The sequence below is a fragment of the Protomyctophum parallelum genome (genome assembly GCF_964188405.1).
Source record: "Protomyctophum parallelum genome assembly, chromosome: 15".
NCBI lineage: Eukaryota > Metazoa > Chordata > Actinopteri > Myctophiformes > Myctophidae > Protomyctophum > Protomyctophum parallelum.
This window is the reverse complement of record NC_139710.1, coordinates 45,783,369-45,794,547: the sequence shown is the minus strand read 5'-3', so window position 1 is coordinate 45,794,547 and position 11,179 is coordinate 45,783,369. Positions and strand designations below refer to the sequence as shown.

The 11,179-nt window shown below is 44.2% G+C and overlaps 2 protein-coding genes across 7 annotated transcripts in view; both read right to left on the bottom strand.

Annotated features, from left to right (window-relative positions):
• LOC310872764 (beta-crystallin B3-like) overlaps positions 1-3,004 on the bottom strand; it is a 3,040-nt gene extending 36 nt beyond the window's left edge. The window contains exons 1-6 of one of the 2 annotated variants that reach the window (XM_083784838.1): positions 2,917-3,004; positions 2,058-2,158; positions 1,686-1,804; positions 1,106-1,238; positions 589-731; positions 1-419 (exon numbers count right to left, since the gene is read on the bottom strand). The exon at positions 1-419 is cut by the window's left edge and continues 36 nt beyond it. In XM_083784838.1, the coding sequence (XP_083640964.1) occupies positions 152-419; positions 589-731; positions 1,106-1,238; positions 1,686-1,804; positions 2,058-2,132 (738 nt within the window). In that variant the 5' untranslated portion in view covers positions 2,133-2,158; positions 2,917-3,004 and the 3' untranslated portion in view covers positions 1-151. The remainder of the gene's footprint in view (positions 420-588; positions 732-1,105; positions 1,239-1,685; positions 1,805-2,057; positions 2,159-2,916) is intronic. The other variant, XM_083784839.1, reaches the window with a different exon arrangement.
• A 576-nt stretch (positions 3,005-3,580) lies between these two features.
• Positions 3,581-11,179, bottom strand: part of LOC310872756 (uncharacterized protein) — a 33,143-nt gene continuing 25,544 nt past the window's right edge. For 4 of the 5 annotated variants that reach the window (XM_083784818.1, XM_083784817.1, XM_083784820.1 and 1 more), the window contains 7 exons: positions 10,854-10,969; positions 9,463-9,628; positions 7,916-8,087; positions 6,883-7,016; positions 6,269-6,423; positions 5,430-5,517; positions 3,581-5,286 (listed from right to left, as the gene is read on the bottom strand). In XM_083784818.1, the coding sequence (XP_083640944.1) occupies positions 5,442-5,517; positions 6,269-6,423; positions 6,883-7,016; positions 7,916-8,087; positions 9,463-9,628; positions 10,854-10,969 (819 nt within the window). In that variant the 3' untranslated portion in view covers positions 3,581-5,286; positions 5,430-5,441. The remainder of the gene's footprint in view (positions 5,287-5,429; positions 5,518-6,268; positions 6,424-6,882; positions 7,017-7,915; positions 8,088-9,462; positions 9,629-10,853; positions 10,970-11,179) is intronic. The other variant, XM_083784819.1, reaches the window with a different exon arrangement.

The window sequence follows — 11,179 nt, the reverse complement described above, 5'->3', positions numbered from 1 at the left end:
AGCACTTCTTACTGGGCACAAGCAGCTTTGGCTGAGGAAGGCTGGGATAAGTTAGAGGAGGGGTGAGGCAGGCACTGTCGTGGTAGCATGGGAGAGGTGGTAGGAGGTGGGATTGTATATTGGGTAGGGAGGTAGGGCTTAGGTATCCTGTTCAGCTAGCCCCGGCTGCAGCAGGGGGGGCAGGTGGCACAGGAGCAGGGGCAGGGGCAGGGGCTGGGGCAGGGGCAGGGGCAGGAGCCGGGGTAGGAGTGGGGGCAGAGGCGTTGAAACACCCCCTCTTGTGCCACTGCATGTCCCGCACACGTCGGACAGACTGGATCTGGGGAGCGGGGGCATCCCAATCGTTCCAATGCTTGAAATCTCCCCGCTCAAAGATATACTGGCGTCCTCTATACCCTGGGTACATGTAGCCAACCCATCTGGAGAGAAGATAATCACATGATTTTCTGTTTGTCTTGTCATATAATACAATTATAGCTACCGGGTAGGAGCAAATAACCATGCTTTAGCGACTCTAGGGGCACGACAACACAGGATAATCATGGAAAAACAATGGAGACAGGGAAACATATGAGGTTGAGTTCTTACGTTCCATTGAGAGCCTTGACGCTTGCTACGCGGTCCTGAAAGCCATGCGCCCACAAACTGGGAACATCATCATCAACAATCTCCATCTTTCTACCACTGAAGTCAGCGTTCTCAAACAGATGTATCTTGTGATCAGATCCGTCCTATAAATGGTTAAAAAAAAAGAGTACAAATATGATTGAGAACCCATTGAGTATCTAGGGCGACAGGATTATTATTAAATGTGAAGAATTTGGAAGAATGGATGAATAACGTTGGGTCAATCTTTGATAATATCAATGGCTACAAAATGTATCAGAGGATATTTCACTATAATCTAAGTAATGTGCGGAAGTAGTAGTAATAGTAATATTACTGGAGTAGTATCAAACTATTAAGTGACATAAGTACGTTTATAATTGAAATCATGCAGTGTGCACATCCTTATTGTGTTAGAGCAAATATGTGGTGTTCATATACATGTTCTGTTAACAAAGACTGATGATTTGTGAATATCATTGAATGAAAAGATACCCACCACTTTCAGTGGTCTTAGAGACAGGAAAGAGAAGCTGATCTGACTGTTGGTCCAGGTGTCCCAGCGAGGATATTCGCCCTTGTCAAGGATGAACTGCTCACCTCCAAAGCCTTGACGGTCATAACCCACCCAGCTGAATTGAGAAAAAAGGAGACATGCAAAAACAGTGGACAGGAAAGGAAAAGAGAAACGTAAATGGAAGATTTGGGATTTTCATGGTTGTCTTTAATATATTGGAAAAAAATCACACAGGTGCGAAGTGAGTGCCTTTTATTATGATGATGATAAAATGTTTGCCATTCACTTGGCAGCCACGTGTCATGGGGGCACCCACTAGAAACAACATGGCGTCATGGTAATTTTATTTTGCCATTGACTTGGCCTGAAAGATTTATACGGAATAAATATAGCTGCCACATGACATCACGGGGGTGGGGGGTACACACAAAGCCACGCATTGGAGCGTTTGATATGGCAAAAGATTAATGTTATTTTGTTACCACAAAGACAAGACATTGTTTGCAGTGCCATTAATTTGTACATTTTTGTGTGTCTTGGGTGAATGTGACAATATACTTACGGCCCTGACTCGACCAGGATAGAGCCCACCTTCTCAAGGCCCTTCTCGGATACATCTTTGCACTCTGCAGAAAACTCAGCCTTGGTGCCCTGGAAGTTCTCATGCTCAAACAACACCACCTGGGCCAGAGAGTGGCAATGAGGAAAGTTGAATGGTTGAATGGGTGTAGCATGGTTCTCTCTCTCTCCATGGGAAGAGAGCCAATAGTGTTCCTAATAATAATAATAATAATAATAGGAAAGTAGGAGATATTTCAGCATTATAAGGCTCCATTTGTTGATGACAAAGAATCTATCCCTGGATAAACAACGGTTAACTACATAAATAAGAATGAGAGCTCAGTTTCACTTGATAGAGGGAGGATTCTGATACCTTGTAAGTGGCTCCAGCTCCGCCCTGGCTCTTCCCAGCAGGCAGCTGCTCAGGGGCACTCTGTTGCTCTGACATTCTCCTGGTCCACTGGTCCGCCTCTACTGGCGAAACGAAATCACACACACACCCACACACGCACGCACGCATGCGCGCGCACACACACACACACACACACACACACACACACACACACACACACACACACACACACACACACACACACACACACACACACACAGTCTGAAGTTACTTAACCAAAGGTGTGTGGTAAGTACGTCTGTCCAAATTATGAACGATGTTCGGCCCTTGAAAACGTATTTATCAAGAAAATCCCTCATACAGATAATAGTCCATTTGTGGTTAGTTGGGCTTAGTTGACCACACCCACACCGACATCCATCTAAAGTCTTCAGTAAATGCAATACTTGAACCAAAAGCCTTGTTAAAACACATTTTACTTTTATACACTGTTTATACATATCATAAATGTCTCTTTAAAAATCACTTCCCTTTTAATCACTTCAGCTCTATAAAAATGTATAATAAATATAATCTACATGCTCTAGAGATCTACAAGCTCACATGCCACAACAAGCTTGCAGGTCTGCTAACATTCTCGCATTCTCAAGTGTTAGTGGCCTTTACTGGTGATTTTCAAATGTACCACATGCACGTAAACAGGGCTTAAAGCAACAACAAAAAATCCCAAGACTGAAAAAGATTTTTTGCAAATCTGCACTGATCTCATTAAATGACCCCTATGAAATCATCAGGACTGAAATCCGTCCCCAGGACTGAGAACTTTAAGCCCTACGTAAACTACTGGTACAGAATACTACATTTAATGTCCATGCTTTACCTGGGTATGCCTGATTGGAAGCGGTAATGTCCCTCTGTTTTCAGTGCCACTTGTTGGTGTTTGGTGGGGATGAGCCACTGGAGCGCAGGGGCAGGGGGCTATTTATGGTTTATTTCTGGCCACAACAGCAGAAAAGGGGGTGCTGTTGATGCAGCAAGTCTGTCGCTCACATTGTGTCCATAACGCTGCCTCTCAATAGGCAGCTGTGTTGGCACACACAGCCCTGCCCATCCGCCCGGCTGGCTGCCAGTATGTGGTGTGCACGGGCACAGGGAGAGGGAGCCAAGAGGATTCAGCAAACAGCCCAGATCAGCACAAACGTGCAGTCGTGCACATAAACAGAACCACACACACACACACACACACACCACACCCAATTCACCACGGGTCGTACACTCCTCACCCATTTATATTAACATTGAAGTTACTGTATACAGGATCTCCAACAATCATCTCAAAGTAACCCGTCACAAAACACTACAGGATCAGTTTCAGGTGATTTAGGCCAAATTGACATTGATTGAGTAAAGTAGTAAAGAGCCTAACATCTCAAACCCGTCATAACAATACCACCCAAAATAGGGTAATGCACATTTGAAAAGCAGCAGAGAATTAAAGAGGATGGAAAGTACTGTATGGTAAAAAAGAAAAATACCAAGCAGTCTGCAGCTCAACTCACGTTAATTTTTTATTAAGAATTTAAACTTTAGAACACTGGCCAGTACAACACAGTGCAATATACATATTTTACTTTCAAATAAAAAAGGAAACATACAGAGACAGATACAAAATAAAACCTTAAATTGTCAAAATGTATGACAAAGTAAAATGCCATGTACAGACATAATAGGGACAATGACTCCCAACGATTCAATCATCACATTCACGTAGCACTGTAATAGCATTCCCACATGGAGTCTACCAACATATTCAGAACATTACTGACAAGGGGGGAACAGAGGTCAGTGCTACAGTGCATCAAGTGACAAAGTGCTTTATGGATGAGCAGAGCCAGGAGATGGCATGAGTTGAGCTCTTTACCAGGTGCAAAAATCTAATTGGTTTGGAGTGAAATTGAGTGAATAAGTCATAACCGAACTCTGGAGTGGCACATGCCATACACTCCAACACTCTTAATGTTTATTAGGGTAGTGGACACAAGAGTACAGAACATTCTCTCCACCTTCTCTATGAGGACTATCAGTCTCTCAGCCACTCGGAGCACGAGCAAAGCTTATTGGAAATAGCATTCGTTTTCAAAATAAATCGAGAAAACAAGGCAACCTGACATAACATGATCCAGGTAAATTAAGGGGCACTCGTAATGAATGTATGGCTCTTGGGTGACACATTCACATAGAACATCATCCTTGCAATCCTCATTCATTGTTGTCACACAATCATTTATTTGATCCAACTGAGGTCTGAACTAAAGTGAAAATGTAGGTTGATTTGAGTTTAGTGTTGACATGCCAGAGTGTTGTCATTAGTGTTTTTGTGCAGATTAGCAGTGTGTGTGACTGACACATGCCAAACCTTCCCCACACTTACACCACAAAGGAATCTAGTCATTGAAGACTTTAAAGTTTCACCACGCAGCACTTGTAATGCTGTGAAGTCATGGAATATACAGGAGTGCTTCCAAAACTCATCCTTTTGTCTCTTTCAAATAAATGACAATACAAATATAGATTTTTAATGATTACAGATACTAAAATAATATACACCTCCGCCGACAATCAGGTCAGCAGTGTTTTGTTCTCCATGTTCAAAGAATCATCCATGATCCAAAATGTCCTATGGCAATGCTTGAGTGACTACCGCCCAACAGCTTCCACTGACAAACGCACCGATACATCAGTGACTCCAACTTGTCAATCAGATAAAAATAAAGAGTAAACTAAATACAAAATGTTGCTGAGGACATAGAGATGGTCTCTCCTCCCACCAGCGTGTAGTTGAAGCACTTCCAGATTAAGAGGCGCCGTGGTCCCACAAGTCAAGCGTTTCCTGAAATGCGTCCTGACAGGAAGTAACTGGTTTTCTCCTCCGGTGTGTCCCTCTCAGGGATAAAGTGCCACTATGCTGAGACCCTCCTGACACAGAAGAGCTTTCAGAGGAACAAGCGGTGATATGGACAAGCGGAGCAGCCTGATATATAGATATTTCCCTTGCCCGTTTGTTCCATTAGACCAAGACTCTCAGAAAAAAGGCACCATGCACATGTACACGACCCCAGGTGGGAAGAGAACAAAGAAAAACAAAAAAAAGATTGGAAATACATCAGCAGCAGCATAGTCCCGACCATAATCTCCAGGTCAAAAGTTAAGGCTTCGGTATCATACAGATTCTTCTTCTTTTTAAGGCAACCTTGAAGAGAGAACGGAGAGGTTAAATTTAATGTTTGACCATTCCAACATGCACAGTGTGCACTGCATACAGTGCAAAACAACTTAGGCCCATGTGTTATAGCATAAGAAAATATTTGAGAAAATAACCTAAAAATAGCTCACCGACTCATTCACTTAGCTGTCATTTTCATATTGACTCAAACGCTTCTTAGACTTGAGCTCTCTCAACCACTGTGGCGATTCCTCCTCACTGAGAGAAGAGACGGACAGGATTAAAAAGGAAGTTCAAGGCAGGAAACATTGGTTGGAGTCAAGAATGAAGTATGGAAATCGAGCCTGTAGTTTTACAAATGTTGTTTGGGATCAGACCGACAAACATAAAAAAAGCACACCCATGTGAAGTGAGGGGGGCTCTTATCATTATACATCATCATACATCATCTCAGGAACAACTGCATTTATGTGTTAGTTTAGCCGATTAGCTCGTCTACATATGACGTAAACTTTCCCTTCATTGTCAAAGGCGTTTAATGTTTGTGTTGCCACAAATTTACATCATATTTGAAGGACATATGACCTAATTTCTCCTTTCATTGTCAATGGCAAATATGAGACGTGTGGGGACAAAAGCTGTATATAGGAGGGGCTAGAGCCCCTCAAAATTTAAAGGAAAGAATATAATCAAATTATTTTACTTTTCACAAGGATAGTATAGTTTAAAAATATAGGAAGAATAACTATTATTAGTATTTTCTTTTCAATACATACATAGTTTGTCTTTATTTGACTATGCATTTAAGGGAGGAGGCAACACACACACACACACACACACACACACACACACACACACACACACACACAGTCTGAAGTTTCCCTAACCAAAGGTGTGGTATATGTATAGGTATATTTACTAACAGTATATTCTTGAGCTGGTTGAGGGCTACATGTTGCATTTAACGGCAACAATAAAGCTCTGCTTCACACACCAAAATGTGGCTTACCCATTTTCTTTCCCGCCAGAGGGGGGCAGTACACGTGCTGCCCGTGGGAGGAAGGGGGACTTGGGAGAGCGAGAGAGCTTGGGAGAGCGAGAGAGCTGAGAAGGCGCAGGGACATCAAGCTGACAGTCTGATTCCCCCCTCTTCTTCAGCTGGGCCTAAGGACCATCATCAAACAAATCAACAAATGGCTCTTTTGGAGCGAGAACTTTGGGGGATGGGAGGGGTAACAATATACTATACATATTTTGTATGCTATTGTTTTATTAGGGTTAGGGTTATGTTACGGACCCTCAGCCATCTCTCAGCCAACAGGTGATTTCATTAATTACTATCCAAGTCCCTGCACAAGACTGGAGTGGACTGAAGAACTCTGACAAACTGCTTCACAGCTGGCCCAGGCCGTAGCGTAACGGTCTGGGCACCGGACTGGTAATCCAGTCGCAGTGTGCCGCGGGTTCGACTCCCGGACCCGACATGGCCTTTACTGCATGTCATCCCCCCATCTCTCTCCCGTTTCCTGTCAGCCTACTGTCTGTCCCTTCAAAAATCAATAAAAAAAAAAGGCGTAAGCCGCAAAAAAAATATCTTAAAAAAAAAACTGCTTCACAGCTCACCTTTAGCGCTGAAGGGTCCATTCCAGGGAACAGGGCAATTCTCTGTGGCTGTGAGGAAGCAGCTGAGCGGGAGTCAGCTCCTCTGGCCTGCTCCTCAGAGTCAGACTCTTCCGGTTTATTCGCCACCTTCTCCTCTGTGGCAGGGAAAAAGAAAAAACAAGTTACTGTTAAAGGTGTATTCACAATGTAACGTGATGGCCAGAGTCACGATTGACTCTTAATTGAGTAATTGACTAATTAACAGGTCATCACCACTTAACGATGATTGACACCGGGCCATCTCCCTGCTCAGGACTGAAGTTGCCACAGGTGTGTGACTCAGAGGAAGAGAAGTTTGTATGCTGGCAGCAGCACTTCGTGACAGTTGTCCAGCACTATATAATATTCATATATTTTTGTAAGATAGTGTGTAATTTCTAAGATAGTGTGTAATAACTGAGATTACAGTATTTTAACACCCCGTCCCCAATCGCCCAGGACGAAGTTCACCGTCGTTTCAATTAGTAACACCCAGCGCCCAGGACGAAGTTTTATCCAAAAGACGAAGATTATTATATCAAAGCCAATCGCATCGCTCAACAGCCTAGGAGCGCCTGTTGCGCAATACTCAATGTTGCGTAACAGTGGGATGTCATTGAAAATCCCCCCCCCCCCCCCCTGTTTAGCCGACGAGACCAAAAATCTTAAGACGTTAATAAATCTTGATCTAAAATTTAGATCAAGAGATTTAGATTCTAAATTATCCTGTCCAATACTAAGAAAAGATCATGTGTTAGACGGCCAACCGCGGTCCCGTCGTGTTAGATTTAAAACCTCCCGGTGTCAATCGGCTCTAGAGTGTTTTGGCTACATTTAGCTGCTACATCCACATCCAGGATAACATCCGGTCCGTCTGTAAAAGTGCTCCGCTGCTATGAAACGCTGGGCGCTATGATTTAATGGATTAAATAACCCCGGGCAATCGGAGTGTTAACAGCTAAATAAATACCACAGCTATACTCCCAGGAACTAGGTGCTGTAGCAATGCACTGACCTGTAGAGTCTCTGTAGCGCCAGTCCTCTGTGGCACCAGCCTGTCCCTCTGGAAGGACAGTCAGGGCAGTGTTCTGACGCGCTGCTCTGGAGGGCCGAGACCGAGGTGCCCGCTTCTTACCCAGCTGAGCTCTGCACCGGAGAGCACTGGTGTCCAGTAGAGTGGTAGGGGCCTGGAACAGAAAATACTTTAACAACAAAACCAAGACAAAAAGTGCCCCTCGGGGCACAGGTCTCCACCAGGCCAGGTCAGGTTGCGGCCTCCTGGTGGTGCTATAACAGGCCAATGTGCCATTTGTTCTTACACAATTGATGGCAATTGGATGATTTGAGGCATTTTGTTCAAAGAATTTGTTTTGCAAAAATCCACCTGTTGGTGGAACTATAACAGGCCAATGTGAAAAGGGTGGGATGTATTCCTCAGCCTAGTAAGAAAGATTTCACGTACATTGCACGTTGCGTTCATGATTTGAGGCTTTTTGTTTCAAAAGGGCCAATCCTGCAAACTTTGAAAGCCAATGTTAGTCAATTAGGATGGAATATGAAATATCGGACAGATCCATCCTGAACACATGACTATAGAGATAATGTGTTTTTCAAAAGTCTGCCTCCTGGTGGCGCTATAACAGGCCGTTCTGGAAATCTGGGGGCAGAGGTTCATCGTTGGCATCCAGGGAGTGTGTGTGTGTGTGCAAAATTTGGCATCGACTGGGTTAACGGTGCCGGAGATTAGCTGTTCACAGACGGACGGACGGACAGGCGGACGGAGTGCAAAACATACTCTCTCCCCATGCCTTCGGCCTGGTGGAGACAACAAGTGTTGGGCATGGCCAACGTCAGCGTTAGCATGAATATGAAAATGTCAAGTAAAAAAAAGAGAGAAAAATGACTTATTGAATATACCATTTCACAGCAGCCAATTTGGCTTCCTTTAAAAAGTTATATCCTTCATCCTTTGAACGATGAGCTAAGATGCTATCCAAGTGAGTTTTAGCTTACTAAAATGTAACTTGTAGTGAGACATTTGCTTACAGTACTTTCATTTTACATTGGGTTACAGTACACTAGACCTGCACGTGCCAGTCAGCCACCCAGTTGTCAACTTGTCAGCACCCGTTTTAACTGTCTGTGTCCCACATGGAGATCTCTGTATCTGCCCGTGTCTGAAGAGGGCAAAGTGACTGACTGTGAAAAGTGGAATGGAGAGGCTGGAAATTGCACAGGTGAGGGGACTTGGCCTCATTAGGCCCACTGGCAGAGCCTGACCAGAGCCTTTTGTGGTGGTTCTGGACAACCATGGGTCCGACCGACTCAATACCAGGCACTACAGTCCCTGCGGGCGGGGGTGACATTAGGTGATATACTACTCGCCGTCGTCGCTCAGCACCTGTCCAAGTTTGGGTTGGAAGTGCATGTCTTTGTTCTTCTTTCTACTCGTGTAGTGACACATACTGTACATACAGTACTGTACATACATACATACTTGCAGGGGACATACTGTTTCAGACAGTAGTCCCATTCAGAGCATACAGTACAGTCAGCACGTACCTCTGGGAAATGAAGTGGTTCAATCTCAGATGGGGACAAGGGCGAGAGGCCGTCTGGAGCGTCAGTGTCGATGGATGGGCCAGGTTCCTCTGGCGTCTGGGGGGGAGTTGACTTCCTTGGTGAGGGACTGAGGTTGCTGTCAGAGGATGGTGTAGCTGGAGTCAGGCTAGATGAAAAAGGAAAATTTCTAAAGTTAGGCATTGCATTTGAAGCTACAGAACTACGGCTGAGCCTTTCTTATAAACCCGGTTTCAGTTTAAACACCATCTGTGTATAACATATTCTTATTCAGCATATGTACTCTGTTGTGATGCTGACATCTGGCCACAGGAGGTCAGTGCGGGACCGCAATGAGAGGTGCAGATAATGTGATTGCTGCCGGTGTGGGCTCATTTTTACATTTAGCATTTAGGGGTTAGGTGTCTTGGTAAGGGACACTTCGACACAGTAAATCAGTGCGATTACCAGACGACTTCTCTACACACCAAGCTACATATTGAGCATTATGGAGAATGGATCCTCTAACAGTGTCATGCACTCCTCAGTGAGCTACAGCCTATTTCCAAAACATACAGTCTGCCCTGATAACATAACATTGGGAAGGCACACAATAACCATCATGATTCAACTCTCTGCAGTGCTGAGATATCAGGGAGCGAATTGGAGCAAGAGGAAGAATAACGCTAACTTTATACTTTATTGCATGATGGTCACACACACACACAGAAAACAGATCGGTTCTTTTTGGCAAGCAAAGCAACACAGTCATGTTATGGAATATCGTCCCATCCCCTTGAAAAAGTACTGCGACTTTCCACAAAGATTAGAGCCGCTCAGGGAGAAGACAAGACGTGATAGAGCAGATTTCTTGTTATTGCTGCAAACATGTGATGCTTTTTACGGATCGGAGGGGTGTTAGATTGCAGATTATAGAGGTTACTGAAATGTATATATATAGTAGGAGGGATGAATCAGCAGTATTTAGAAGGTCATCACTATTCACTGCACACGGGCAGAAATGCTGGTAGGAAATGAACAGTCACTTATGGAATAAGATTCAGGGACGTGATCAGAAACATAATAAAGCAAGAACAAGCAGGAAAAGGTATTTTGTGCCATTCAAAATGAATGAGAGAAGATTGTCCAAAGGAATGGCCCGCATATCTGGAAGGCGCTAAATCCGAAAAATGCCATCCTAGGGGAATGGAGGGAGTAAGACGGGCAGAGAGAAGGTCAAATAAATGTTAAGATTGTTATATGAAATGTGCTACCTGAGCAAGCAAGAAAAATAGCCAGTCCGTGAGTCACCGTGTGTGTGTGTGTGTGTGTGTGTGTGTGTGTGTGTGTGTGTGTGTGTGTGTGTGTGTGTGTGTGCGTGCGCATGTCTCTACCTATCATCAGTGTGAAGTCCTGTCTCCCAGGTTCCGTACTGACTGTCTGTCTCATGGACCAGAGTATCTGTGTCCTTTCCCTCATCTTCGCCACTGCCACTCTGCTTCTGCTGCACCTGATAAGATGGATAGAGACAGACAGAGAAATAGAAAGACAGAGAAATGGAAAGAGAGAGGGATCGAGAGAGACAGAGATAGAGACAAAGATGGACAGACAGTGGAATAGAGAGACAGAGGCAGAGAGAAATGGACAGATAGAGGAACAGAAAGGGATGGAGAGAAAGAGAGCAATTATTGATTAACCCATTTTGGGTGGGAACCCCTTT